The sequence below is a fragment of the Anomalospiza imberbis genome, chromosome 19, assembly GCF_031753505.1.
Source record: "Anomalospiza imberbis isolate Cuckoo-Finch-1a 21T00152 chromosome 19, ASM3175350v1, whole genome shotgun sequence".
In the NCBI taxonomy this organism is placed as follows: Eukaryota; Metazoa; Chordata; class Aves; order Passeriformes; family Viduidae; genus Anomalospiza; species Anomalospiza imberbis.
Genome location: NC_089699.1, coordinates 5175537 through 5203456, shown reverse-complemented (window position 1 = coordinate 5203456; position 27920 = coordinate 5175537). Strand labels below are relative to the sequence as shown.

Below are 27920 nucleotides of genomic sequence, written 5' to 3'. Positions count from 1 at the left end.
TCCAGGAGGGTATTTACTTCTTTCCAGCTGAAGCTCTCCATTTCTGAGTGGTTCTTCAGCACCAGGAAAGTTTGAGAGATCCATTTTCCTATTCCAAGCCATCACAAATTCCTTCCCCAACTTATTCCCATCCTTTTAAGATCCTCTTTCTGGTGTGGATTTCTTTCATTCCACATTTTTATGTCTCATTAATTTCTGTTTAATTTTCCTTGCTGTGTGAAAGTTTCAGTGATTTGCCAGCACTGAACCCATCACACTCATTGGTGCATTGGCTGGGAAATCTCAAATTAGCAAACCAAAACCACTACACTGGGCAAGAGCAAACAGCAAACTTTGTCCCAAAATCAGGCAAGAGGGCTGGGAGGATTACATGACAATGCCATGTTGATGCCTGGATGCTCTGGAATGAATAATGACAGGCTGGTAAGGGTTGCCAGACTTGCCCAACAGTTAGCAATTTTCTGTTGATTTTGCACAGCTACTCCTACACAAGTTATGACTGTTTTTCAGCAGGTTCATGAAGTAGAGTGTTGCACTGAGTAACCAGTCATTTGACGTGGTGGGCTGGGGTCAGTGACATGGCCTGGGAGCACAGCAGGACGTTGGGTTGCATCCTGAAGCACAGCACTGTGTCATGAGCTGCTGAGAACGAGGTGCAGCTGCTCTCCTGAGAATGTGCTGCTTCCAGGCTACAGGAGCTGGAACAGAATTCTTCCTTTGGAAAAGCAAAAAGCCTATCAAACCTCTAGGCTTTAAATTCAGGATAAAATTGGTCAAAGTGAAGTAGTAAGACTCAGAACAGAAAGAGAAGTAGTAAGACTCAAACCCACACTTTTGACTATAATTAACTTAGTGACAAAATGAGACTCCCATTTAAACATTCACATTTAGTGCATTTGAAGTTGCAGATATCTATTTTATTGACACTGGTACAGCAGCAGAAACAGAAAATGTTTGTGTTCATAAACAAAGGGAAAATTACTTCCACAGCTGAAGAGGTACTTTGTGGAAGTTCTAGTTATCCCAGAAGAATCTCATTTTTCAGTTCCTAACACCACCTAGAAAGGAGAGGCTTTGTTTAGTCTACACATGCCAAAATAAGTCTTTTGATCCCTAAAATCACCCATCTCAGTGCACCATCCAGCTAGGATGTGCAAGGGGAGCCTGAGCCAGTGCAAACATGTTTGGAACCCTTAAAACCTGAATGTGACCTGTATAATAATAAAATAATAAATAAAATAATAAAAAATAAAATAATAAATAAAACCTGTGTGACCTGAATATATGCAGGTAACACCAAGATGGCCACCATCCACAGCTGAAGCATGAAGAAAAGATTAATTCCATTCTTTCACTGACAAAACGAGGACACATGCACTGCTAAGCTTATTCCATCTTAACCCCAACCCACTCAGTTTGTCTTTTAAAGCCCCTTCCTTCTAGAGCTGTCCTTTCCAAATGGTGCCTGTAGCATTGGCAAGGCACAAACCTGCTGCTAGACTGACGTGAGCAAAGAGCACATGTGCAGTAAAGCCTTACCTTTGCAGTAGATCCTTCTCGGGCCTTAGCTCTGAGTTTATTTACTTGGCTCTCAGCAATATCTGCCCTTTCCAGGGCCTCACCTATCTTGTGCAGTGCATTTCTCAGTTTGGAGAGATTAGTATTGGCTTGTTCACCCTGAAATTTACAAAACAAAAAATGTAAAACCATCTGGCAACATGCTGGGGCACAGAGCCAACTTTTAAACTGACAGTCCTGTGAACTGGGAAATAAGTATTTGCTTCACTTTAGTGACTCACAGCTTCCTCAGCTTGTTTTCTGTAGGATTTGATTTTCATCTGCAGTTGATCTGCCAGATCTTGTAACCTAATCATGTTCTTCTTTTGATCTTCACACTGTGGAAAGAGAACGTGCAATTTTATGTCCTTGGGAGACAAAACATCAGAATTGCTTTCTATTTTTACCCACCTGAAAAGTGAGCTCTTTGAAACGCCGTTCATATTTGCAGAGGTTTTTCATAGCCTCTGAGGACTTTTTATGTTCTTCTTCCAGTTCAGCTTCTAATTCTCGGATCTGGTGAATTAATCAACAATTGGCATAAGCCCTCACACAGGATATGGAGAAGAAAGATGTTTCTGACACCCATGTTCAGCACTGGTACCCACCCTGGCCTCCAGCTTCTGGATCTGCTTCTTTCCTCCCTTCAGTGCCAGCTGCTCAGCCTCTTCCAGACGGTGCTGCAGATCCTTCACCGTCTGGTCCAGGTTCTTCTTCATCCTCTCCAGGTGGGCACTGGTGTCCTGCTCCTTCTTCAGCTCTTCTGCCATTCTGGCTGCCTTGGAAGGGAGATGACACAAGAAAGTGGAAGAATGTGAAAGAACAGCACATACTGTGCACCAGCACAAGATTAACTCCTGTGTCCTGCTCACCATTCCTGCCGCCCCACTCCCTATTTTGTTTTTTTTTTTTCCATCACATGATAATGGCAAAAACATGAGAGGAAATAGTAGGGAAAAGGATGGGAAAAGTCTGCCTTGCTGCACACAGAGCTGGAGTGACAGAAAGGGAAAATCCTCTGTCCCACTGTGACCTCACTAACAGCCGGGTGCCAGGGGAAAACAGCCAGAGCAACAGCAGAGTCTGGGAACAGGACATGGCACAGCTGAAAGACTTCTGTGCTCTGTGGCATTCACATTCTCCGGGCAGAGAGACACAATTCTGTCTCTCAAGAGAAGCACAGAGAGAAGAAGAAAAAACAATCTTTATTTCTGCTCCTTTGTTTTGCCCATGTGGAATGTGGTGTGGTGATTGTTCACCTGCAGTGATGGCTGGATTGAATTCTGGTAAAGGTTGCTTAAGTTCAATAACCAATTAGATCCAACTGTGTCTCAAACGCTCAGCAGGCAGTCACGAGTTTGTTAATTAGTTGATAGGGAAGTAAGAAGTCAGTATGTAGAATAAGATAGTCTCTCTTTAAATAGTATATTAATGTATTTTAGAATAGTTTTAATAAAGCTATCCTTCAGCCTTCTGATCTGGAGCCAGACATCATCATTTTTTCCCCGTCAGGGCTGTCTTATTTACTGTAGTGCTCAACACATCTGGGATGTGCTGAATACTGTGCTTTAGTGCTTGCCCTGCTACTGCCCCAACCTCCTGGAGGGTAGTGCCACAAAGGCACAAAGTAGTTTAAAATAATCTATGTTATTTAAGACAAACTAAGATTTCTTTTTCTCTCAAGTGTTGGATTCCTACACAATATAATTAAGCATTTCAGTGAAATGTTGAGTGACATTATAATAAATGTTGTAATTATATAATTTTAATTAACGTAGAATTCAAAAAATTGCTGTGGCAGCAAAATATCTGAAAAGGTCTAAATTGAAAAATATGACCACTAGAAGTTTTATATAAATATATATGTGTACATAATTCATTGTAATGTTTTCTTTCTCTTATTCAAACAGAATAGGATTCATTAAAACACAAGAACACCTCAACATGAGGAAGAGCTTCTTTCCATGGAGGGTGGCAGAGCAGGGAACAGCTGCCCAGGAAGGGCAGGGAGCCTCCCTCTCTGGAGACATTCCAAACCCACCTGGACGTGTCCCTGTGTCACCTGCTGCAGGTGACCCTTCCTGGACAGAGGGGCTGGAGTAGATCATCTCCAGAGGTCCCTTCCAATCCTAATGATTCTGAGATTCTATTTAATTTTTTTTTTTCTTTTTAATGAGCAAGTTTAAAAGTTTTCTTTTTTAATTCCACATAATGTCTCTAAGTGTTAAGATTTTGGTTTAATCCTCTGCAACAAAAATCATTCACAGATTGAGTCCCATGACACACCAGTCCTATTGCCTGGCTGAGCTTCACAGGTCTTGCATAGGAGGATTTAGCACCAATTTTGAATGGAAATTTAAATTATCATTTAAAAATTTGATAAATAGGATTTTGCAAAGATAACTATTCAGACACCTTAGACACTTTACTGATTTCAATACTGCAGGATTTCTTTGTGGATTACATTTTCATGCAGCAATGAATAAAGTTATTTTGTTTTCGACTGAGTAAATGTAGGTTTAGTTCTTTATGATGGCAACAGCCCCATCTGTCAGCAGGACATGTTCCCTGTTGCTCTAATCCTCCTCTGATACAAAGCCTTTTCAACCAGGACCACAGACTGGTTCCTTGTCCAACATGTGACAAGAATATTTACATTAACTCCCAGCAGCAATGCTGCGGGAAGCCTTGAAAATTCAAAGTGAAAACCACAGTAACATCCTCACATCTGTCATTGCCTTCTTAGCTCTTTCTTCAGCACTTTTTGCTTCATTAGTAACATCCTCTATCTCTGTTTGGAGTTGTGTCATATCAGTTTCAAGCTTCTTCTTTGTATTAAAAAGGCTGGTGTTCTACAAAGGAGAAAGAGAGAGGCTTTGAGTGTCTACACATAGAGATCAATCCATGAAATCAATCTTCCTCCATCAATCTCTGGACCCCAAAATACATCAGTGTTAGCAAAGCAAACTACCTGGGTGTGGAGGAGCTGCACACGCTCACTGGCATCCAGAAGCTCCTGCTCAGCCACTTTCCTCGACCGCTCCGTCTGCTCCAGGGCTGCCCGCAGCTCCTCAACTTCAGCCTGCAGCAGGTTTGCTCTGCGCTCCACCATGGCCACCTGCTCCTTCAGGTCATCCTGAGTCCTGAGAGCATCATCCAAGTGCAGCTGAGTGTCCTGTATTTAAAGAGCCAGTTTTGTCCTAATGAATTTCTTGAATATTGTGCTTAAAAAATAAATCAACCAAAAGGTAATGCAAGACCTTAAGAACTCCCTGGATGCTGTGCAGGTTCTTCTGTGCCTCTGCAGCCTGGCGGTTGGCATGGCTCAGCTGGATCTCCATTTCATTCAGGTCTCCCTCCATCTTCTTCTTCAGCCTCAGGGCTTCATTCCTGCTCCTGATCTCAGCCTCCAAAACACCCTGCATTGTCTCCACAATCCTTTCATGGTTCTTTTTTAGCTGGTTGATCTCCTCATCCTTGTCAGCAATCTTTCTGCTGATTTCTGACTTTATCTGAGTCAGTTCTTGGTTGACACCAAGGATTTTGACTTCTTCGTGCTCAAGAGCTGCCTTTAAAAGAAAAAAGGGAAAAACAAAGATGAAGGTAACATTTCAGAGAATATGATTATTGAGTTTGTACTCAGTGTTTTCACAGAACTTCCTAAAGTTTGCGCCAATCAATCTTACACACAGCTACTGCCAGAAAAGGGAACAGAAAGCTGTTCAGCATGCTCTTTACTATCTAAGTAATATTTAAACTAACTCACCTCTGCCTCCTCCAGAGCTATTCGCACACCATTTTTTTCTATTTCAGCTTGCTTTTTGGCTTTCTCAAGGTCTCTGATCATTTTGCCATTTGCAGTAATTTGCTCTGTGAGATCAGCTGCTTCCTCTGTGAGAGAAGAATGGCATCAACCAGAGGACCTGAATGCTATGCGTTGTTGGTGCATTCAGCACCCCTTTTGCACACATAAATATGTATACATAAATGTACATGTGTACACAATACATGTCTGTAAATATGTACAGATAAAATCAGACAGAACGAACTTATGCTGGCCAAGCGGGGCATTGGTGTGGATTCACAGCCCTCCTTACAGAGAGCCTGGAAGAGCCCTGCATGTGTTACATCTACAGATAGGCCATCAGGGTCTAAAACTCCAGATCCTGTCATTGGGTTAGTGGATCTGTAAAACTCACTCTCATGAGCTGCTCAGTCTCCCACAGTCACTACCTTTGCCTGGGAGTGGCACCTCAGTGTCTGCAGCAGATGAGAGAGCCAGGACATTTGCTTTATTGGCTTAATCGCTTTACAAACATGCTTCACAGCTTTTGGTAAGACACTGGTACTCTGCATTAAGATGGAGAGCACAGGAAGGACAGAGTGCTGTCACTTGGTGCCCTCCAGCAGGCATGAATGTGCTCGTGGAGCACACCTTGCTGTGGTTGGTCTATGAGAGCTGATGGGAAACCAGAGCCCAACACGTACGCTGGAGAGTGGAGTTCTCCCGCTTGATTGTTTGGAGCTGATCTAAGGTTCCCTCATAGGCATTTTTCACTTTGAAAAGCTCTGTGTTCAGTGAGCCTGCTTCTTTAGAGAGAGCTTCCCGCTCCAGCTGGCTCTCCTCATACTTCCCCTTCCATTCTGCCATGACCTGGAAGACATCATAGAATCATAGAATGCTTTGACTTGGAAGGGACATCAAAGATCACCTAGTTCCAAATCTCCTGCCATGGGCAGGGACACCTCCCACTATCCCAGGTTGCTCCAAGCCCCATCCAGCCTCGCCTTGGGACACTTCCGGGGATCCAGGGACAGCTGCAGCTTCTCTGGGCAGCCTGTGCCTGGGTTTCCCTACCCTCACAGGGAAGAATTTCATCCTAATATCCAATTTAAACCTACTCTCTGTCAGTGTGAAGCCATTCCCCCTTGTCCTGTCACTCCAGGCCCTTGTAAACAGTTTCTCTCCATCTTCCTTGTAGCTTCCCTCAGGCACTGGAAGGCCACAATTAGGTCACCCTGAAGCTTCTCTTCTCTAGGCTGAACAATCCCAATTCTCTCAGCCTTCCCTCATAGGAGACACTGTTATGTTTCATTTCCTTCTGGTACTGAAAATGTTATTTCATCTGTGACTACATTTTGTGCTGGATAAATAATGCGGTCTCTTAAACCAGGACAAATTCCTACTGCCATGACCTAGTGGCTCTAGTTAGATTCATCTTGACTTCAGCACTGACTGATGTACAGGGTGTTAGTTTGGCTTACTGGAAGGCTACACTTGAAAGATACTGTGCTCATTTATGACCTGATCAAAATTCTGCTGTTTCCTGTCAAGGGCAGCTGCTGATGTGTTTGCTCTCTCTATGTCCAGTGTCAGATCCTCCACTTCCCCTTGCAGCTTAAACTTCATCTTCTCCAAGGAGGCACACTTGGAATTCAGCATGTCTGCCTGCTGCCCTGCTTCCTGGAGACGCTGAGAGAGCTTTTTCCTTAAGGCACATAAATAAAACAAGCATATGATTAAAAAAAATCATTGCATTATGTGTCTCATTTTAATTAAGACTGTATGCAAACCCCAAAAAAATAATTTAGATTAGGTGACTAAAAGTGGGTCTATGTTCTGCCCAATATACATCTGGACAGCTCATCTCATCTATTCTGTACTTGGCCTCCTCGAGCTCCTCTGTGCGCTGAATCGCGTCCGTCTCGTATTTGGTTCTCCACTGGGCCACTTCGCTGTTGGCCTTGGACAGGGCTCGCTGCAGCTCCCCCTTGGCCTCCTGCTCCTCCTCATATTGTTCCCGGAGCAAGTCACAGTCGTGGCGAGCGGACTGCAGGGCATGGGCCAGGGCAGTCTTGGCCTAAAAATGACCCACAATGTCACATAGTTCTGTTAGCTGTGACCAGCAGGAGACCTCATGACCTTGCACATCTGGAATATGATCACTGCAGCCTGGGCGGAAGACAAAGGGCTGGGGCTTTGTAAGTGTTCAGGAAGCTGCCTTTACCTGCCACCAACTCTACCACTAGAAAAGACCAAAAGTGATGCTTTCACCTTGGCATATGTTGTAACTTGTCTTCCCTGTGGCTACAGAAGCTAAAGAAATTTCATAGACAATGGCTTTAAAATTTAAAAACATAAAAAAATACACTAAGTTACATCACCTTTCAGCATGCCCAAGTCATCCTTTGCAAAGAACTTACTGCACACAGTGCTTACTGTACACATCCTTCCCCAAACTAATTTTACTGTGTTGGGCTACAGGCAATATTTACAAACTCCCAAAAGTCTTTTTCAAATGAAATGAAATGAGACCCTGATACATTTTGAAGCTTTATCAGGTGCTCAGTAGTTTGCACTACCTTGATCTCTTCCTCCAGCTGCCTCTTCAGTTCTTCCGTCTGCTGTGTAAGTGCCTGCTTGCTTCTGGACAGCTGCAGCCTTACGGTTTCTTTCTCTTTGAGTTGACGGCTTAGTTCACCTATGACAAGAGAGGGCAAGTTCTCAATACTGTCAAGATTAAACATCCTGAAAACATTCATATGTAACAAGGAGAAGAAGGAGAAGAAGGAGAAGAAGGAGAAGAAGGAGAAGAAGGAGAAGAAGGAGAAGAAGGAGAAGGAGAAGAAGGAGAAGAAGGAGAAGAAGGAGAAGAAGGAGAAGAAGGAGAAGAAGGAGAAGAAGGAGAAGAAAAGAAGGAGAAGAAGGAGAAGAAGGAGAAGAAGGAGAAGAAGGAGAAGAGGAATCACACAGCACTGTTTACCTTATCAGTTGCTCCCATTATGTACATACATCTACCATTGCACAATGTATTTTAATCCTTCAAAATACTTTTGTTGTTCTTCTTTCTTTACCAAAATTCACCTGATTCCCTAATTCTAATGGTATCCCTTATAACAGTTCTGATCCACTAGATGCTATATTTTTCCTGAAGAAAAACACTTTCGAAAATTTGCTTAATTGTTTCTTTTAAAGCCCAATTTTCATTTTGAAGTGGTAGGATTTTATGCTGTCACACTGGCTGAACTGACACAAAACGCTGTAGCAGTTTCCCATAATTGTCCTTGTGATGCAAGAGATAAACCCTAAAGTTTCATTTCATAAAGTTTACAGTAACTGGAAAACATTTATTCCTCTGTCCTGGAGGCTGAAGTACACCTCTCCCCTTTCTTGAAGAGGTGCCTACAGCTTATGCCATCGTCTCTAGAATTCTCAGTACTTCTTGCAGCCCTTCAATATTGTCTTCTACAGATTTTTCCTGAGCCATTTTACAATTTTTCTCAAATGTTCAGTTTCATTCTGAGATTCCCCTTGAGCACTATGCTCAATGACCTTACAACAAACTCATCAGAGAATGGAGAATTCTGAGAGAATTCTCAGAAAGAGAGAATCTGTTTGCTACTGATGGGAAAATATATCCTCTCAGCACATCTTTGTGCTTTCCTTACCAGACTCTGTCTGGAGCTGGGTTTTTTGCATCACCACCTCATTCACATTCCTCTGGTGCTCCTCAAGTCTGGCTTTCATCTCACTCATCTCATCTTCCAGCATGCGGTACCTTTTTTCCATAATAGCCTGAAAGAGAATCAGAAAGTAGAATCTGTGTAGGTGTGTTTGTGAAGTTCCCATCAGACAGAAATAATGGTAATTCGAGTATTTAAGTTATAAAGAAACACCTTGGACTTGGTAATGGCTTCTGTGCGACCGGCCAAGTCATCAATCTCCATCTTCAGCTCACTCTTCTCCTTCTCCAGCTTCTGCTTCACGCGTTGCAGGTTGTCGATCTGCTCGCCCAGCTCAGCTGTGCTGTCCGCGTGCTTCTTGCGCAGGGTGGCAGCCGTGGCTTCGTGCTGCAGCGTGGCCTCTTCCAGGTCACGGCGCATCTTCTGGAATTCTGCCTCGTGCTTCTTGCTGAGCGCTGTTTGAGCAGTGGTGGCTCCTCCAGCCTCTTCAAGGCTCCCACGGGTTTCCTCAAGCTCCCGAGCCAGCTCAGCACAACGCTTCTCTGCTTTTGTCCGTGTTGCTTTCTCACTCATGGTCTCCTCTTCCAGCTCTGCAGCACGGGCCTGGACCACAAGGGAATAGCACATCAGGAATTGAACAGGGAACAGTGCTTAGGTTACTGCATATTTGTCACAGTAGAACACCAAGAACCTTGTTTTGGACACTGTAAGCAAAACAAACTATCGTAAAAGCGACCCCCAGTGCCTGGGAAAAATGAGCTCTGAACTCTAATGATTTCAGAAGGCTAATTAATTACTTTATTATACTATATTATACTATAGCTATATTACACTAATAAGAACTATCACTAACTAACTAACTAGGAAACCTGTGACTCTCTCCCGAGAGTCCCGACACGTGGATCCAACTGGTCAATGAATTTAAAACACCATCACCAGAATCCAATCAAGCAATCACCTCGGGTAAACAATCTCCATACCACATTCCACATGGGCACAAAGAGGGAGCAGCGAACGACATAAGAATTGTTTTGATTCTCTTTTCTCTGCTTCTCTCAGGGGAAATCCTGAGAAAGCTGTCTCTCTGTTCAGAGGGCATGTGAATACCACAACAAACTTCCTTCGAATTTCACTGTTTTGGCATTGTAGGTAAAGACTTACTGACAGGAAAGGACCTATGGATCAACTCATTCTAGCTTTAGATCACAGCTTTCTGTTGTTGTATTGGGTTTGCATGGCCAGGTTTTGGTAGTGGGGGACAAAGGGGTGACTTCCATGAGAAGCTGCTGGAAGCTTCCCCTGTGTCTGACGGAGCCAATGCCAAACTGTGGACAAGCATTATTCATGGCACTACAGTTTAAAACAAGCAAACAGTAATGATGAAGTAAAGTCTCTTGCCTGCAATTCTCTGATCTTCTTCTGCAAATGAGTACCTGAATTTCGCTGTTCCGCAGTTTTATTTTGCATCTGGTTAAAATCAAAATCTTTCCTGTGAAGGAGATGTTGTTTTTATTAAAGAAAATATGTCCAGTTAAAGCCAAATAATAAATTATCTACTAAATTGTTTCTCATACTTCCTTAATTTTTCATCTAAACGTTGTTTCTCATTCTCCAGATCTACTATGGTTTCCTGTGCAAGTTTCAAGTCTCCCTCAAGCTTTCTCTTTGCTCGCTCAAGGTCCACACACGCTTTTCTTTCGAGTTCCAAAGATCCTTCAACCTGCAACATACACATATGGCACATGACTGATGGAACAACTAAAGAATGTGCTCCTTCTCCTTGTGTTGAACATGCTCACATGGTTCACTTGCTGCTCCAGCTTGATCCTAGCTTTGGTGAGGGTATTAACCTTGTCCTCCTCTATTTGCAGGTCATCCAGTGCCTGTTGCTGGGCTTCTTGCAGGGCCTTCTTCTCCTTCACTAACTTTGCAACAGTCTCATCCAAACCTGTCACTACTTCAGTCAGATTTTTGACCTATTGTAAGGCAAAATACTTAAAGGTCACTAATGATTTTGGCCATGAACATAGGCCATGAACACAGATAATGAACTTGCTGTTAGAGTCCCAAAGAGGTTTTGATCATTGTATGGTCACACTCTACAGTCTCTCTGCTTATATATCAACCCTTCAGAAGTCACAAAGCAATACTGAACTTTAATTTTAATGCATTTTTGCATGCTTGTGGGTTGGTTTTCCTGCACCACAGAGGTGCCAAGGTTCAATACCAGGCCCATAGATCTCCTTACACAGCAGCATGTAAGCATTCAAGTTTACTGAATTTTTACAGGCTATACATCAACAGAGCAAATGTTATTAAACATTGCAGAAATAAAAAGTACCTTGTTTTCAGTGGCATGCTTTTCCTTTTCAGCCTTGACCAATGTTAACTCAAGGTCATCCATATCTTTCTTCAGCTCAGAGCATTCATCCTCCAGTTTCCTCTTTCTGGCTGCCAGATCAGCATTCATCTCCTCATCATCTTCCAGCTTTTCCATTACCTCCTTTATTCTTGCTTCCAACTGGAATTTTAGTTTGATCAGCTGGTCACATCTTTCTTCAGCATCAGCCAAATTTTCATTTTCCTTTTTATAGATAACAGAAATGTGTTTCATTATTACACATTGGCACTGACACTTGCAGAAATCACCTGCTTATTAAGTGGCTGGTACATGAAATAACAGAATTTCCTTTCAGCCCTTTACTGAACACTCAAACAAAACTGATGTAATCTGAAGAGCCAAATTTATTTAATTTACTTACAGTTTGTACTTGCAGCTGTAGGTCCTTCTTCTCTTGCACCAGAGTTACCATTTTTTCTTCCAGTTTGTTCCTTGTGGCTTCTGATTTAGCCAGTTCTTGTTTTGTTCTCTCAAACTCTTCCTTCATCATGGCCAGCTCTTTCTCAGTTCCCACACTTTTTAAGAGGGGTTTTAACTTGAAGTACAGCTTCATCCAGGGCCACTGCTTGACTTTCATGAATGCACGGATATTGTACTGGATGCAGAGGATGGACTCCCTGAAACCAAAGTGATCCATCAGTACTGGGAATAAAGCCCATCTTTGAGCAACCAGACCTGGCAGAAGACACACACCTGTGGTCAAACATTCTTTTCAGCTCAAGTCTCCGGAGGTATCCCCTGCACAAAGCCTGGGTCCTTGTGATCATCTGTCCTAAACATTCATCTCTCATCTCTTCCAGGACACCCAGCAAACCTGCCTTGAAGAACACCTGCAGCCAAAGAACAGACATCACTCATTGCTGGGTTTACATTTCAACACAATGAATGTTTTCTTATTGTATGGCAAAATTAAACATTCACCTTAGTGTGTCCAAATTTGTACTGAGTATGATCTATCTCAATGGAAGACAGCAGCTTTTCACACGCCTTCCTGCTATCAATAAACTTTCCTTCTGGGATGACACTGGTATTCAGAAGGTGGTATCTGATAAAATAAAGAAAAAAGCTTACCCATCAGTACCATTCTAGTGCACAGGATGCCACAAGAACAGCTGTCAGTTTGAAGATAGAGAGGAAGGCTGAGTCTGACTCACACCTCCAGCCTCAAATAGCAAAGCAGTAAGAAAAGCAGCAAATAGCAGCAGGTCAGTTTAGTAGGCTCCAAGGATGTGTTACAGCCCTCACTGAGACTGAAGGCATGGACAGTCTGTTGTCTGGACCTGACTCTGCTCATCTGTGTCACAGTCATTACCACTACTCTAGGAGTCCAGCTCACTGGGTTAGCTGTAAATTCAAAAAATTTATGGATTTTAAGAGTAGGGGAACTACTTTTCTGAACCATTTCCGGCTTCTCACATTCCTCCTGTACCATGTAACCCAGAATCAGACTTTGGATCCAGAAATGGACTTCCTAATCCTACACTCAGAGATTATTCCATACCTATTTTCAGCATCAATACACAAATCTGCCCTCCCACATCAATGGCTGGGCCAATGCCTTCAGGTAGTACCCAAAACACCATTTCAGCCCTTCTCAGTGCCCTGCTCTCCAGCACACCCTGCACAGAGTTGTAAGGGGGGAGTGATTGCTTTGTTCGTAGAGATCTGACCCTACATTTGCCTTTGTTCTAACACAACGAGCAGATGACCCCAGCTGGGTTGCCCTGAATTTATCAGCCTTTTATAAATGTCTTATTTGCAGCAGTTCCCATAATAAAATTTTTTGGTTGTGGGGTTTTATCTATAAATGAATCTGCTAATGCTGTAGAAATGTTAGCATGTCGAAATATTAACCCACTACAAAATGACAGGGTCATGTGGAACTAACTTGGATTTCCTGTTGGAGTCCCTTCTGTTACTGCAGCTCTATTTGCCAGTCAAACTTAGCATTTCATCAGAAAGTAGTATTGGATATAACACAATTTCCTCTTTGTAAAACCATTCTAGTTAGAATTATTTAAACCACACTCTTCAAACCTCTACTAGATAGCAGTTAAACACAGGATGTGCATAGAGCACCCTCTCTGTTTTTGCTGAAACATGCTTGTGCCCAATTTGAGAATTAAAGCAAAGAATATCCAAACATTCAAATTAACAGGAATGAATTAAAAATAGGTTTTGGCATACAGTATTGGGGAAGGCATCTGGGTGGGCACTGCCCACACAGACCATGCTATTAGATATGTCTTTTGTTTTCCATGAGTGTTAAATATTAAAATAGTCTTTTCCTAACAACTGTATCATGGACTGGTTTAACAAGAACGTTCTTTCAAATGAATTGGGCTCAATGCAAACACAAGAATATTATTACTGACCTTTGTTTGAAATCCCCATATGGTATCTTGTTAGGAAATCCTTTCCTGCAGATCCGAATGCCTTCCAGAACACCATTACATCTCAGCTGGTGCAGAACAAGCTTGTGATCCATCAGGCCTGTGACAGAGCAGCATGGGGACATACTGATTGCTCTAGCATTGCTCCTTCTGCCCCTTCCTGTTCTCTGTTTTGTGAATTACCTGGGGTCTTTGTTTCATTGGGAATGATGCACCGCACAAAGTGAGGATGAGTTGTTCGTAAGTTAGACATCAGCTTATTTAGATTTTCCTGTAAAACAGAGATCATTTCTAATCTGTATATCATCTCTGTTCTCAAAGTGATTTGACTCTGCTGAACAGCAAAAAATCAGAACTTTCTCCTTACTCTCCTAGTGAATATTCTACAAACCTTTGTAGGCATCAGCAAAGTAAATGGCTACTGCTGAAGAACTTCCCTCCTGTCTTCAAATGAAAATATGGCTGTGGAGCCAGGTGTGACAGTCTCTGCCAGAGAACGCACTTACCCGAAAGAGTACAGAGACAGTTTGGAAGGAAGAGGCCTTCTTCTTGGTTCCTTTCTTCTTCCCACCACCTTCAGCTAGGAAATGAGATGACAGTCCAGTGAGGAACTGCTGCAGATCCCTTTGACAGGGTTATAATTGTGCATCTAACACACAGCACACAAGCACTGACTCAACACTGATCCACGTCAGCTGAGAGGTACAGTAGGAAATCCCAACCTGGAAACATAATCCTCCAAGCTTACCTTCATCTATGGAAGCAAAACTGGCGTAAAGATGGCATAAAATTTTCATAGATGATTTCTGGTACAGCCCCACGACAGTTTCATTCAGAGGGTCCTTGTTCTTCTCCAGCCACCCAGTGATGTTGTAGTCCACTGTGCCAGCGTAGTGCACCAGGGAGAAGTGGGCCTCAGCCTTGCCTTTGCCAGGCTTGGGCTTCTGGAAGCTGCTGCACTTGCCCAGGTGCTGGTCATAGAGCTTGTTCTTGAAAGAGGTGTCAGTTGCCTTGGGGAACATGCACTCCTCTTCCAGGATGGAGAAGATGCCCATGGGCTGAATGGAAAAATGGGGTTTTCAAATAAGATCTATTTAAGCTATAATTACACAGAGTGGAAGACATGCTAAAATTGAAGTACTGGAGGTATTTTAGAGAGAATTAGCCTGGGACGAGCAGGTAAGCAAGATATTTTGTGAACAGCTGGCAAGATACTTAAAAGAATTCATAAGATTTTAATATACAGTTTTGAACTACCCAGACAGTGTGTGGGAAACAAGAGAAGTCAGGCAAAAACTGTGCAGTAACTTCTCAGAATACAGTAGTAAGGAAGGAAGGAAAGGAAGGAAAGGAAGGAGAGAAATAACATCAATGTCTTTTTAGAAGACAGGATACATTCCCAGTCAGTGGGTAATTGATTACTCACAAGGGTAATATTTAAAGAAACAGAGGAGGTGAAGAGACCTAAAAGCTTCCCAGAGAGATTGTACTGAAGGCACTCAGCCGCAAACCTGGGATGCAACAACTCAGGGCAAACACTCTCAAGAACCCTTTACAGATTCAATTTGTGTGATTGCACAAGATGCTTAAGAAACTCACCTTCTCAATGAGCTCAATGCAGGCAGCCAGGTCCATGCCAAAGTCAATGAATGTCCATTCAATCCCCTCCTTCTTGTACTCCTCCTGCTCCAGCACGAACATGTGGTGGTTGAAGAACTGCTGCAGTTTCTCATTGGTGAAGTTGATGCACAGCTGCTCAAAGCTGTTAAACTAATATTTGAATAAGTGTGTTAACAGTGTTAAACTGTCTCTGATCAATTTTTTATTTCACAGGGATGCCACAGCAAGGTCAGCCAGACTGTCCCAAAAGGATTTTGATAATCGTGTACAGAATATACCATGGGTGTCCAGGCTTACAGAAAAGTTGTGCAGTGCAGCTCATGGTTACTGCAGCCTGCATTGGTCATGTTTAGGTGGCCCTAATGTCCATAAATACAGACTCTGTGGGGAGAGAGAGAGAGCAGCTTCAGCTTCATGGCTATGCTTCTGCCCTGTCTCTTCTCTTACAAAGAGGGTGATGCATCTACAAAGGCAGAAGCAGCTTCAGACAGATTTGCCCTATTCTTGAGGGCTGCACTGGGGTGAGGAGGAGGAAAGGTCAGAGAAGACAAAATGAAAAAAGCATTTAGAGACAGGCAGAAGTCTGAGAGTACTGCAAACCTCAAAAATCTCAAAGCCAGCAATGTCCAAGACCCCAATGAAGTGCTGTCTTGGCAGCTTCGTGTCCAGCTGCTGGTTGATGCGCATCACCATCCAGAGGAAGAGTTTCTCGTAGACAGATTTGGCAATGGCATTCACTGCCTGGTGCACCTGCAGGGAGATGTCACACACCTGTGTCAGGGCACTGCCAGTGCACCCCCAGAACAAAACACCCCTCACTACACCCACGTACACTGCACTAACAGGCCTTAAAGGCCCCGACCATTCTTAGTTGTGACCTGCACCCATCCCTTTTCCTTAGGGAGAGGATGGTCCCTGCTGCTCCTCGATGCTCACCTGATCCACTGTTTGGCCCTTCAGGACATATTCATTTCCCACTTTCACCCGGGGATAGCAAAAAGCTTTCAGCAAGTCTGCTGAGTTCAGGCCCATCAGATATGCTGCTTTGTCAGCCTCTGGAAAACAAAATAATAACTTGAAATACTTTCTTCTTAGCTTGGACACACACAGGGCATTGGGACCAGCCAGACCTCACTCTGAAACTTGCAACTTGATAGGCTTTACCCCATCCACAAATCTTGACTAACATTCTCATTTCCTTTTCTGAACAGCCTTGTAGGACTGGTCCTCATGGCAGAGTGGCTACAGCAGCCCCAAGAGATGTGGTGAAACACAGAAGTGCACTGTTGATGGGACAACACAGACTTTTTCCCATCAAGCCACTTCTCCACGATGTCACCCAGGCAGAACAAGTGTGTATGTGTAGCCAGAAACTGGAGAACACTACAGTGATGCGCCCCAGGCACAGGGTCCTACAGCAGAGTCATCAGAAATAAACTGGATGCAGAAAGTGCCTCTACTTGACGCAGTAAGTTGAAAATCTAAACCTCCTTTTTCTGTTTATGGCACCTCTCCTGGAAGACTCCCTCCATTTCTAGTGAAAAATGGCATGGAAACAGTTGGAAATACTTCTCTCCCAGCCAGGAAGGTATTACCTTCTGTGCCATCAGGCTCTGCCTGCTCCTCACGTGGTTTCTGCTTGAATTTCATGTTCCCATAGTGCAGGATCGCCCCCGTCAACTTGTAAATCCCCATTCTCTCATCAGGGCTGAAGCCCAAAGTGTCAATGGCTGCCTGCACACCAGATAGACCAGCTGATTTTAACAGTGGTGAGAGTAAAAGTGAGACTGTAAAAGCCTCTCCTTGCTAACTGTACTCACATCTGTGGCAACAAGCTCCTCCTGGTCATCGATGCTGGCCACAGAGATCTGCCCTTGGCTGATGAAGGGGTAGTCATAGGGGTTGGCTGTGACAAGGAGCATCTCTGAAAGGCAAACACAGGCATGAGAGCCAGAGCCTGGCAGGGGAGATGGAACAATGCCTCAGCAAGGTTTCACAAGCTCTCCTTCCTCTCGCATCCCAAACTCCTGGTTTTCTATTAGAGACCAGAAAGACAGAGTAAAGGCTTTCATCTGCCTTCCCCTGGCTGAGCGGTCCTTCCAGTTTAATATGTTGTGAACTGAGAGCTGGGCCCTCAGCAGGCACAGAACACGGACCATCCACAGAAACAGCTTTTGAGAAAGAGGCTTTTAGATAAGGTTTGTGCTTATCCTCATCCATGACACACACAGAGTGGGAGGGTGGGAGCAGGAGCTCCACCTTGGGAAATGTTCTGTGGAGAGCTGGGAAGGATGGGCAGAGTGGACCGAGGATGAGAGCAGTAGCTGGGTGTGTGGCCAAAGGGACAGATGTGGGACATGGGCAGGGAGTGCTGTGGCAGTGGGAAGGGGGAAAAGGTCAGAGGGGTTGCACTGGAAACAGGAAATAACTTTAGCCCATGTGATGAAAAGCTCAGATAAATGGTTTGTAGATCAGGGTACCTGCCCATCCTGCACCCAGAATTGCTTACCTTTCCATTGAAGATTATTCACAGGATCTGGCCCACCTAAGCTGGAATTTCCACACCATGGGGAATGGCAAGGTGCGAGGCAGAGTACAATGGCCACCCCTGCACCTCACCTGCACACAGCTTGTGTTAGAACTTACCCAGGGAGGATAAATGAAGAGGGAGTAAAGCCCTAGTGTGACCCTGTTATGCAGAGACACAAGTACAGCCTGGGGAACCTGGGCAGGGCTGGGGCCGCAATGCTGAGGACATAAATCAGCACATGATCCCTGCTCTGCATGTGACACAGGGCATTGTGCCACTGGACAGAGGGGTCACTGAGCTGGCACACGGAGGGAAATGTTTCCCACACTGACTGTACTCAATGTCACCAGGCGGTGGCTGTCCTTACCAAGCAGTTCAGGCTTCTTGTTGGAGAGGATCTGGTAGAAGATATGGTAGCTTCTCTCAGCTTTCAGCTGGAAAGTGACTCTTGACTTTTCCAGCAAGTCTGTAACGTGAGTGCACATTTTAGACATTTTTCAGGTTCTTTACATTCCAGCAAGGCTGCCAGCCCCCCTCAGTTACTCACAGGTCTCAATGTCACCAGAGGCCAGCTTTCCAGAGGTTCCAAAATGGATACGAATGAATTTACCCTGGCAAGCAGACAAAAGGTGGTGGTCAGTGCAGCAATCTCAGAGTGTTTTAATTTCTTCAGTCTTAGTGACAGCATCATCAAATCAGTCCTATTAGCTTTTATATATAAAGATAGATAAAGGGGAACACTTTGCTGCAGCAATATGAGCATGAAACAGCTGCTAACACATCAGCATTTCATAAAAACAAAGAAATTGGTCGGCAAGAACATTTTTCCCAGCCAAGGGGCTTGCAGTCACAGCCAAAGCAGGCAAAGAGCATTAGAAACACAGGAGGGCAGAGGGACAGGCACAGGATGACTCACAAAGCGTGAGGAGTTGTCATTTCTCACAGTCTTGGCATTCCCAAAGGCCTCCAGCAGTGGGTTAGCACTGAGGATTTGATCCTTGAGCGTACCCTGCAGGAATAATTGAATCATTACTGAAAAACATCGTGAGCTATGTGGTAGGAAGAAGTGGCTCTATGTGTGCAGCTATGTGCACTTCATTTCAGTTCTACACTGCTACTGCTGCACCTTCTCACCTCCAGCACCAAGAACCAGTGCTGGGGATAAGCAAAAAATAACTCATTTTCCTCTTATCCAGAATTTCTCCCACAGTCAGAGCTCTCAGGTCTCAGCCACAGGGACAGATTGATCCATGCTAAGAAACTGGAGCCTCTGATTGTTCCTGGGCACCAGTCCTGTTTCAGTCCAGGTAAAGCTACACCTTGGCAGTGTCAGTGGCAGCTCTGGTGGCTTGTATTTGTTGTGGTCCTAACTGCACATCAGCCCCTGCTCCTACTGCCTTTCAAAGAGTAGCTGAAGCTAATATTTTGAGGTAAGTGTGTGTCACCAGTACTGTCCACAAGGGGAAAACATCCTGAACTGCCCTTCAGCCTTCCTCCTCACACCTTCATCGGGGGCTCCTTCTTGGTGGCCGCATCCCCGCTGGCGGCGATTGTCGCGTAGTACTGGATGACGCGCTTGGTGTTCACCGTCTTCCCGGCACCGGATTCTCCACTGGGGAAAGAGGGCTCAGAGTGAAGAACAGTCTGCCCACGTCTTGTTGGAGACCAAATCCAAAGTGGCAGATGCACTTACGTGATCAGAATAGACTGGTTTTCGCGATCTGTCGAAGGGAAAAATACCTGCAGTCAGAGAAGCTGAAGGGAAAGTGCTGGCTCTCAGTTACCTGTGACCTGGTGCCCATCGGGGGGAATGAAACAAAATCCCTGCAGACAAAACTGAAAAGGTGCATGGTCTGCTCTCCACCTCTCTTTCCCTCCCTATACTCCACTTTTTGTCTTCTCTCCTCCTCCTTTGCTCATCCTGTGCTTGTTTTTCCTTTTGTCTTTTCCATTCTTTATCTTTAATACTATTAAATGTGGGACAGGACTTTATTCAAATTCAAACCAAGTGTTTCAGTGACAATATTTCTACCAGCTCTGTTCTGGATCTACCTGCTGTTCCTCGAAGCCACATGCAGGTGTGCTGCCCAGGGATTTCCCAGATAGTGTGTCCTGTCCAAGTGCAACTGCCCTTTGCAGAGGTCCCTATTAGGCTGCTTGGCTTAGCACTCAGACCAGAAATAGAGATAATGTGCAGCACAAGAGCACAGTGCTTCAAAAATAAAGAAAATATTTCAGGAGATGGGGAAAACTGTCTGGAGCTGATTTTGCATCAGTTAGGGCTGATAATAAAAACCAAGCATATAATCTGCAATCTTACCAGACCAAGCACTCTGCAAGAGCTGGCAAAGGTGACTGAGCCACAGCAGTATGGAACGGCACTTGGCAGAAGCAGCAGTTCTGACACACTTTGTTACTCCAAGTCTGGTCAAAACAGAGCCACTCACCAGTCAGCATGAACTGATAGGCGTTGTCAGAGATGGAGAAGATGTGTGGAGGGGCCTCCTGGCGCTTCTTGCCTCGGTAGGCCAACACCACCTCGGGGTTGTACACCGGCAGCCACTTGTAGGGGTTGACAGTGACGCAGAAGAGACCCGAGTAGGTCTGCAGGAAAAAAAATAGGGGTGCCACTGAAGTCCAGCTCCTGCAGCTGTGTTTTCTCCTTTGCCAGAAGAAGGAACTTACGTAGATCATCCAGGAGCTGTAGCGGTCCTTGAGGTTGTAGAGGACGGCAGGTTCATGCAGGTGGGTCAGCATGGCCACATCCTCAACTCTGTCAAACTTAGGTGGGTTCATGGCGTACACATCATCAGGTTTGACAGCAACTGTCTATAATCCAGAAAGAAAGAGCAAACCTTGGTTCAGCAGCTCTTGACAGTCCTTCCACAACCACAGAGAAGCAGTAACATCTCTAAGGCTGCTCTAATTCATATTTTTCTTTCTGTTTAACTGTGCTAAGCAAAATATGACTATTTCAGGGCAAACACTGCAGCCAGCCAGGAAATCTACAACACTGATACATTGACAGGATGTCAGTTTCCTGGAATTGCTGTGACCACACAGACATGATTTGTGCTGGGACAGATCTTTCAACACATTATCACTGCTTATGAACTTTAGGTCTCTGCTGCTCATGGCTGTAAGAGCCTGGGGCACATCTGCTGGCAAGCCAACCTCCCAGCCTCCAGGGTTCCCAGGACAGTGCCAGAGAGCCGGGACACAAACAGCACCAGACTCATCAACAGCAAATCCATCCTTGGGACAGACTTGTTCCACTCCTGTCTGTGGCCATTCCCAGTTAAAGAAAGGCTCTGTCTCTACCAAACAGCACCGTCTGCTGGGCTCACACCATGGGGACCATCCTGTCCCACTGCCAGAGCCCGTGGATTTGTTGTGGGGGTGGCAGATGTTCACAGCTGGCAGCAGCTTAACTCAGCCACTGCTTTCTAAACGCCTTGTAGCACCTACTGCCAAGATGTTGGTCGTGGTTGTTCTCTGAGCTGCTGCAGTTATTCTTACAAAAGGTGTCAGGGCACAAGCTGCTAAGACATCTCAGCGTTTTGGAAGATTAACACCTTGGATGTTCCTCTGGGAACCTTTAGCCAGTGACACTGACAATTTCACAGTCAAAGGCGACTTGCAAAGTTATCTGTCTGCTCAGCTACCAGTAAAGGAAGGAATTTATGAGTGGATGTGACAGCCTTAGCTGAGAAAGTGTTAAAAACTAAGTTAAGACTGGCAAGCCTACAATCCAACCTGGTTTAGAGCATTGCCTGATTTTTAGAGCCCAAACCAAGAATAATTATCCAATGAATACTTTTATCCCACCATCCAGAGCTATACTTTCCTCTGGAGGTTGTGCTGGTCCCACTCAGGGGAGGGCAGATTCCTTGCCTGAGCTAGCCTGGTGCTTTCTCAGTTTGTCCCCAGCAGATGCCCTGGGTCGCTAAGCAGGGCTGGGAGAAGGGCCAGAAGGAATGCACTTACTCTGCCATCCTCTGTCTCAACAGTTATCTTCCCATCCTGTGCAGCCTTAATCCTCCCCCTGGTGTACTCCACCTCGGGGTCAGCCACAAAGCAGTAGGTCTTGGCATCAAATGGCTGGTTCTGGGCTTCTATTCTCTCCTTCTCGGATTTGCGCAGGTACGGTGCAGCCTCACCAAAAATCTCCATGCCAGCGTCTCTGCTCATGGCTCTGAAAGACAGACCCTGCTGGGCTGTCCCCTGTGTGGAGCTTAGGGCAGAGTGGAGCTGAACAGTCACCCCCAGCTGGCTGCCCCACGCTCACCCTCCCAGCTCTCAGGTGTGTGCAGCGAGATCTTGAGGCAGTTGTTTGCTTTTCCAAGCTGGAAGGGACAAAGGCAGTGAAGAAGAGCTACCACCCTCCATGGCCCCAGGGAAAGGGGATCCATGTCCAAAGGAGGAGGAGGGCTCCCCAGGAAAGTGGTCAGATCTGAAGGATTCATGTAGTGCTTATTAAAAGTGAAGCCCTGAAGACTGTTTTTCTTCTGGTTTTTAATTTATGACTTCCCCCACTCTCTAGTAACATGGAACCTTGTCCTAGTCTTCGGGTGAGCAGCCACAGTGGGCAGGAATGGACACGTGCTGTGGCTTGTTAAAGGAGCTCATGGAAGGGAAAAAACAGGGACTGCCCATGGTGGGCACAGGAGAAAAGCCAGCTCGTGCCAGCCTGGGCAAGCTGTTAGTTTTCATGCCTCACATCCTCACCTTAACAATCAGCCAACAGAAAGCAGGAAGGAGCCAGCTGACATCTCGTGTCTCTGAAAGAGAAAGAGTCAAAGGTCAGACTTCAACTAAGCTGCAGCCTCTCCAAAGGCCCAACACCTCTCACTGCAAAAAAACTGTGCCTTTTGAGGGCCAGGAAAGGTCACCAGAGACCACTCCTTCCCTGCCCAAGGAATGGCCCAGCGGGGAATCTACAGCACAACTCCCACCACAGCTACAGCCTTGTGAGGCTCCAAGCATGGGGAACAGGACCTGTGGCAGGAGCCTTCTGTCCCTCTGCAGCTCAGTCACAGCATGGCCACGAGCATGGCCAGGACCTCAGGAGCCACCAACAAGGGCTTTCTCCCTGACAGCTTTTATAGGCTCAGCTTGGTTCCCCTGGTTCAGCCCCGTCCCTATATTTGGAAGGAAGGGATCGACACTCCCGCCTGCTCACCAATTCATGTTCATTTTTTGCCATATACAGTGTGTAAAGAAAGGACCTACTCTTCTCTCCCAATTTTAGCAACTCTGGAGTTTTGTAGACTTTTCTTTGGTGGAAATTTCCTTTAGTGGGAACGTGCTCTCCTGCCAGCTACAACCACAGCCAGCACTTCACTCTCACCAGCATGTCAAACAAATGATAGCACAGAAGGGATCTGCCTCACTGCTTCTGCTCACAGATTGCCTGGGCAGAGCTGCACAGTGGTGAAGGAACCCGGATCAGCTCTGTGTGGGGTGGAGAGCAAGACCATGGGAAGGAAAAAGAGAGTGAGGATTCATGTAGGATCAGTTATGGCAATTCTTGTGGCTTACACCACTGCATGGGTCAGGGAGGACAGGATGAGAGGCCATGACTGAAATACGGTGTGACAGACATGGCAAATTAGAGACTAATCAGAAAGAACAACACCCAAATCTGGCCAGGGATGGATGATTCATGAATATCAAATCATGAATACACTACACAAGTTTAGCTTGAATACAACGTTGGCTGCCCGTGACGTTCACTGCCCTTGCTGCCAAAAGGAGCTGCAGAAGCTCCATCACACCGTGCTAAGGAGGTTCTCAGACATGTGTGACTGCAATTCCCACAGAAGGATACTGGGAAAGTGGGCTTTAAATGGAGGTGTCCCAAACATGCTGTTTGTTGGTACAGAGCAGCCAGGCAATGGCCAACAGGGCAGCACTTGGCAGAACAGCGGGAGCCTTCATACCCAGCTGGAGTGAGCTCCTGGTGCAGGAGAGGAAGGGTCTCCTCCATCCCGAGCCATTCTGGCTGTTCTGGTCATCTGTCACTGTTGAGCAACCCCTGTTTGCTCTCTGCACTGCATGGATGCTCGGCCAAGGCTGCAGGACCAGCCTTCCCTCAGCAGAACGAAGCTAACAAGCCTTGTGTGAAGCCAGAAGCCCCCTCCACCCTCCCCATACAGCTCCTGCCACCTCCCACAGCACCACTCTGAGCTGGAGCACCCTGGGGCACCTGCAGCTGCTGCCACAGCACAGGGGATGTCACCCCTTTGGGACAGTGGCTGACCCTGTTTGTGTTGGCCCGACGAGAGCTGAGCCTGTGGGCTTGCAGCAGAGTCACTGTCACTAGAGTTTTGAAAAACATGTTTCATGTTGCCCTTAATTTCATTTAAGGTCACTAAAAATGGACACCACAGGCACATATCTCATGAACCATGAATTCCTAGAATCCCCCTAAGCCCGGAGGATGAGGGAAAAGCTTATTTTAGCACGCATCCCTTGTGATCGGCCCTTTGAACTCAGCACAGTGGATGTGCTGGGAGCAAAAGGCTGAGGCACACCAGACCAGTGAGCAGGCTGGGGCTCTGTCCTGACACTAAATTGCCACTGTAATTCAGAAAGGACATTTCCTACTCCCAGGCATGCTCAAGGCAAGAGGACTGGACCTCACCCACACAGTCACTGGGGTTGGAAAAGACCCTCCAACATCAAGTCCACTTCTGACCCATGCCCACCTTGTCACCCAGCCCAGAGCTCTGAGTGCCATCTCCAGGAATTCCTTGGACACCTCCAGGGATGGGCACTCCACCACCTCCCTGGGCAGCCAGGGTGTTTGACCACCCTTTCAGAGAAGAATTTCCTCTTGATGTCCACCCTGAGCCTGCCCTGGCCCAGCCCAAGGCCGTTCCCTCTCCTCCTGTCCCTGTTCCCTGGGAGCAGAGCCCGACCCCCCCGGCTGTCCCCTCCTGGCAGGAGCTGTGCAGAGCCACAAGGTCCCCCCGAGCCTCCTCTTCTCCAGCCTAAGCCCCTTTCCAGCTCCTCAGCCCCTCCTGGTGCCCCAGACTCTTCCCCAGCTCCATCCCCTTCTCTGGACACGCTCCAGCCCCTCCATGTCTTTGTTCTCATGGGGCCCAGAACCGGACAGAGCACTCCAGGTGCCTCAGCAGTGCCCAGCACTGGGGTGGTCACTCTCCTGGTCCTGCTGGCCACACCATGGCTGGTACAGACCCAGCTCTCCTTGGCCACACTGCTGGCTAAGTCCCCACACCCAGCTGTGGAAGCAGAACAAAGAGAACCCTCAGGCAGCGAGAGCCACTGTCCTGGTTTTCTCTTGCTGGTTCAGGTGTCCAGGTGGGAGCAGAGTGCAAAAACAAGTGGCACTGAGCAATGACCCACGGCAGCTGCAGGTACGTGTGCTGCTCTCTGCTGCCAACGTCACGGCAGACACAGAGCTGTCCTGAGGTGAAGGTCACGAGGGTGCTGTCACCACGAGCCACATTGCCTTGCAAGGCTCTCTCATCCCATCCTGGGGCTGCCAGGGAGCTTTTATTGCTGCCCTTCATTCAGAAAAGGGCACAATCAGAGCTCAATATACCCCTGCAAATTAAAGGTGGATTTACTGGTTGGTGTCTATCTATTTTTGCACAAAGAACTTCGGGAGAACAAGGAGGTTTTGTAAGCTGCAGCTGAGTAAGTTCCCTGGCACGCTGAAGGAACCTGCTTTATTAAACTAGTAATACACAGCTTAAAACATGGAATGAGTTGGCTCTTGCACAGAGACAGGTGCAATCATTCCTGCCCAGGTCTCCCCAGCACAAATCTTCACAGCAACATGTACAACTGATGTAGAGCTGCTTGAAGTCAGGGGCTAGACACTCCACCACCAGTGTAACTTCCTTTAAAAAACATCAGTTTCCAATTGAACCAAACCAAACTTTAAAATGTTCTTCTAGCAGGCAAATAGTCAGCTTTTTGCCTTTCCTTTTAGGCCAAACCTAAGAACAGTCCAGTAAAACTGAGAGGCTTGTCAGGTCATGTCTAAAGTAAGGACTGTGGCCATTCCCCCCGCAGCACAGACCAGCACATCTGCTTCACTGAGTACACACTCACTGCCCCAAGGCTGGGGAGCTCCTGAGCAGCCCCAGCACACACTGTGCTGCAGCCACAGCTCCTGGAAGCTCCAGGTGAGTGGAGCAGGGGCTGGAAAGCCTTGGTTGCAACCAGCAACCTCAGTGCATCGGGACAGGCTGTTCCCAGCTCTGGCTTCCCAGCAGTCCGTGCATCACTTGTTCCACCTGACTGAAAACACATACTGATTTGCAGAGGTGGTGAAGAGCCCAACTCGGTTCTCAGCCTCCAGCTCCATCCTGCAGTTCACTGAAGTCCATGTGAGAGCCTTCATTCATCCCAGATCCTGGCTGTGGGCTGATGGAAGCACATCTTAAGAATGCCAGGTTGGTGCTGACACCAGGAAAGTCTGACCAAGTGAGAAAAGGCTCAGAAAATGTAGATATCTTCAAAGGCACTGCAGAAGGGGAGAAAGAGCATCTCCATCCACACGTGACCTTGACCCAAGCTGGAGATGAGGAAGGCTTGCTTTCTTCTTCAGGCTGTGAACAAGGATGAAGTGGCTCTGGGTGAACTGCAGCAGGAGGTTGGGCAACAGACCTCCCAAGAGCTGAGTCTTTCCATGATCTGGACTGAAAATGTAACACAGGGCTTTTGGAGTTGTTTGAGGTCACAGACTCTGCACCTCTTCAGGCCCTGGTTCTGCCCAAGCTGGTGCTGAGAACACTCCTGAAACTGCCAAGCCTCACCCGTGTGGCTTAAGTGTCACTCGTTAGCTGAGCTCCTCCATGGGCTATGCAGGCAGCACATGAGGAATGTGTTGCCTTCCTTGGGTAGACAAATGGAGCCAATCCACATTCCTCAGACATCCTGTCACTGGTCCCCAGCCTGGGATGGCAGCAGCTCCTCAGCTGGGGTTATGGGTGTCAGCCCCTTGGAGGAGATGCTGATTTCCACTGGTATTTCCAGGCCAGGGCTGGGTGTGCTGTGGGCACACACAGCAGGGCTCTGTGGATTGGCCCCTGCCAGGACTGTGCTCTGCCATCCCCCTGTCCCTGGGGTACCCAGGGGTCCCTGCAGGCCTTGGGGAACAGAGGTTCACCATGCACAGCACCAGGCTCTGACAAATCTGCTTCTGTCACCTGGTACAGTTTCCAGAGAGGACACCCGCTTGGGCAGCCTGGCCCTGCTCAGCACCCAGCACGGCCCCAAGAGAGCAGCCCTGTCACAAACCTTCCCTGCCAGAGCTGAGCTCCCTCCTGGTGGGCTGGGCACTGCACCTGGGGATACAGGGAATTTGGGTACAATGAGTACAGAGGGAGTTTGCTTCATTTCTAATACTGGACTGGAAAAATACTGAATACAAAGCATCTCCGAGCACACCCAGCACATTCCCTTCCCCTCCTTGACCAGCTCTGTCTCCTCCCAGTGAGCACTTAGCAAGACCCTTGGGCCTCCTAAACATGCAGGGAACACATCTGTGCTCCCTGCTGTCACTGAACAGGGCAGAGAAATCCTAACAGTTGCCTAAACAACTTTTTTTTTGTTTTAATAAACAAACAAAACTCCAAATCAAGAAAAAACAAACAAAAAAAATGCCAGAAAACAACAAAACACCACAACGACAAAAACTCCTCACTTCCAAAGGAAGTCTCCCTCCTGGAAAAGCCAAGAGAAAAGTGATTGGCATGGTCAAATTGGGAGGCTGAAAAAGCAGGACATCAGTTGCTCCCACTGCCATGAGTCAAGGGACAGGTCACTCCATCTGAAATCTTTCTGGGCCTTTGCCACAATCCCCCCATTCTGCCACAGGCTTCCTGGGTCAGCTGGTTCTGCCTTTCAGGGCACAGAAAAACAAGGAAAAGGACACAGCACTGCTGCCAAAACACTTGGGAGAAGACAGGAATCCTGT

The 27920-nt window shown here is 46.4% G+C and overlaps 2 protein-coding genes and 1 long non-coding RNA gene across 4 annotated transcripts; 1 reads left to right on the top strand and 2 right to left on the bottom strand.

The window, feature by feature from the left end:
* Positions 1 to 895: 895 nt before the first annotated feature.
* LOC137485078 (myosin-3-like) lies at positions 896 to 17355 on the bottom strand. Its single transcript, XM_068209321.1, has 31 exons — positions 17256 to 17355; positions 17031 to 17169; positions 16372 to 16490; positions 16036 to 16185; positions 15415 to 15585; positions 14564 to 14873; positions 14322 to 14395; positions 13999 to 14086; positions 13798 to 13915; positions 12344 to 12467; positions 12116 to 12252; positions 11784 to 12039; positions 11363 to 11605; positions 10821 to 10997; positions 10596 to 10741; positions 10420 to 10510; positions 9235 to 9624; positions 9007 to 9133; positions 7921 to 8039; positions 7222 to 7418; positions 6863 to 7046; positions 6046 to 6211; positions 5324 to 5448; positions 4818 to 5126; positions 4529 to 4732; positions 4284 to 4409; positions 2166 to 2336; positions 1969 to 2073; positions 1800 to 1895; positions 1540 to 1677; positions 896 to 1058 (listed from the first exon to the last, which is right to left on the bottom strand). Exons 2-31 carry the CDS (start codon positions 17128 to 17130, stop codon positions 1035 to 1037), a joined length of 4785 nt encoding a protein of 1594 aa, XP_068065422.1. The 5' UTR covers positions 17131 to 17169; positions 17256 to 17355; the 3' UTR covers positions 896 to 1034.
* On the top strand, positions 3089 to 12499 carry LOC137485079 (uncharacterized). 2 transcript variants are annotated; one of them, XR_011005172.1, is made up of 4 exons: positions 3089 to 3163; positions 3468 to 3628; positions 10893 to 11007; positions 12223 to 12499. It is a non-coding gene; the product is annotated as an uncharacterized lncRNA (long non-coding RNA). The 2 variants fall into 2 exon arrangements; XR_011005173.1 differs by lacking the exon at positions 10893 to 11007.
* A 2107-nt stretch (positions 17356 to 19462) lies between the features above and the next one.
* Positions 19463 to 20956, bottom strand: LOC137485448 (myosin-3-like). Its single transcript, XM_068209973.1, has 4 exons — positions 20651 to 20956; positions 20413 to 20569; positions 19659 to 19686; positions 19463 to 19577 (listed from the first exon to the last, which is right to left on the bottom strand). Exons 1-4 carry the CDS (start codon positions 20759 to 20761, stop codon positions 19463 to 19465), a joined length of 411 nt encoding a protein of 136 aa, XP_068066074.1. The 5' UTR covers positions 20762 to 20956.
* Positions 20957 to 27920: the final 6964 nt, after the last annotated feature.

Excerpts from the sequence above, each read along its gene's own strand:
- LOC137485078 (XM_068209321.1), bottom strand. The coding sequence starts at position 17,130 with ATGGGGATTTACAAGTTGACGGGGGCGATCCTGCACTATGGGAACATG. Across the intron at positions 16,186-16,371 it reads AGGGCCAAACAGTGGATCAG|GTGCACCAGGCAGTGAATGC; the intron begins GTGAGCATCGAG and ends ATCTCCCTGCAG. Across the intron at positions 12,040-12,115 it reads AAAAGAATGTTTGACCACAG|GGAGTCCATCCTCTGCATCC; the intron begins GTGTGTGTCTTC and ends CTTTGGTTTCAG.
- LOC137485448 (XM_068209973.1), bottom strand. The coding sequence starts at position 20,761 with ATGAACCCACCTAAGTTTGACAGAGTTGAGGATGTGGCCATGCTGACC. Across the intron at positions 20,570-20,650 it reads ACAGCTCCTGGATGATCTAC|ACCTACTCGGGTCTCTTCTG; the intron begins GTAAGTTCCTTC and ends TTTTTCCTGCAG. Across the intron at positions 19,687-20,412 it reads CTATCAGTTCATGCTGACTG|ATCGCGAAAACCAGTCTATT; the intron begins GTGAGTGGCTCT and ends TCCCTTCGACAG.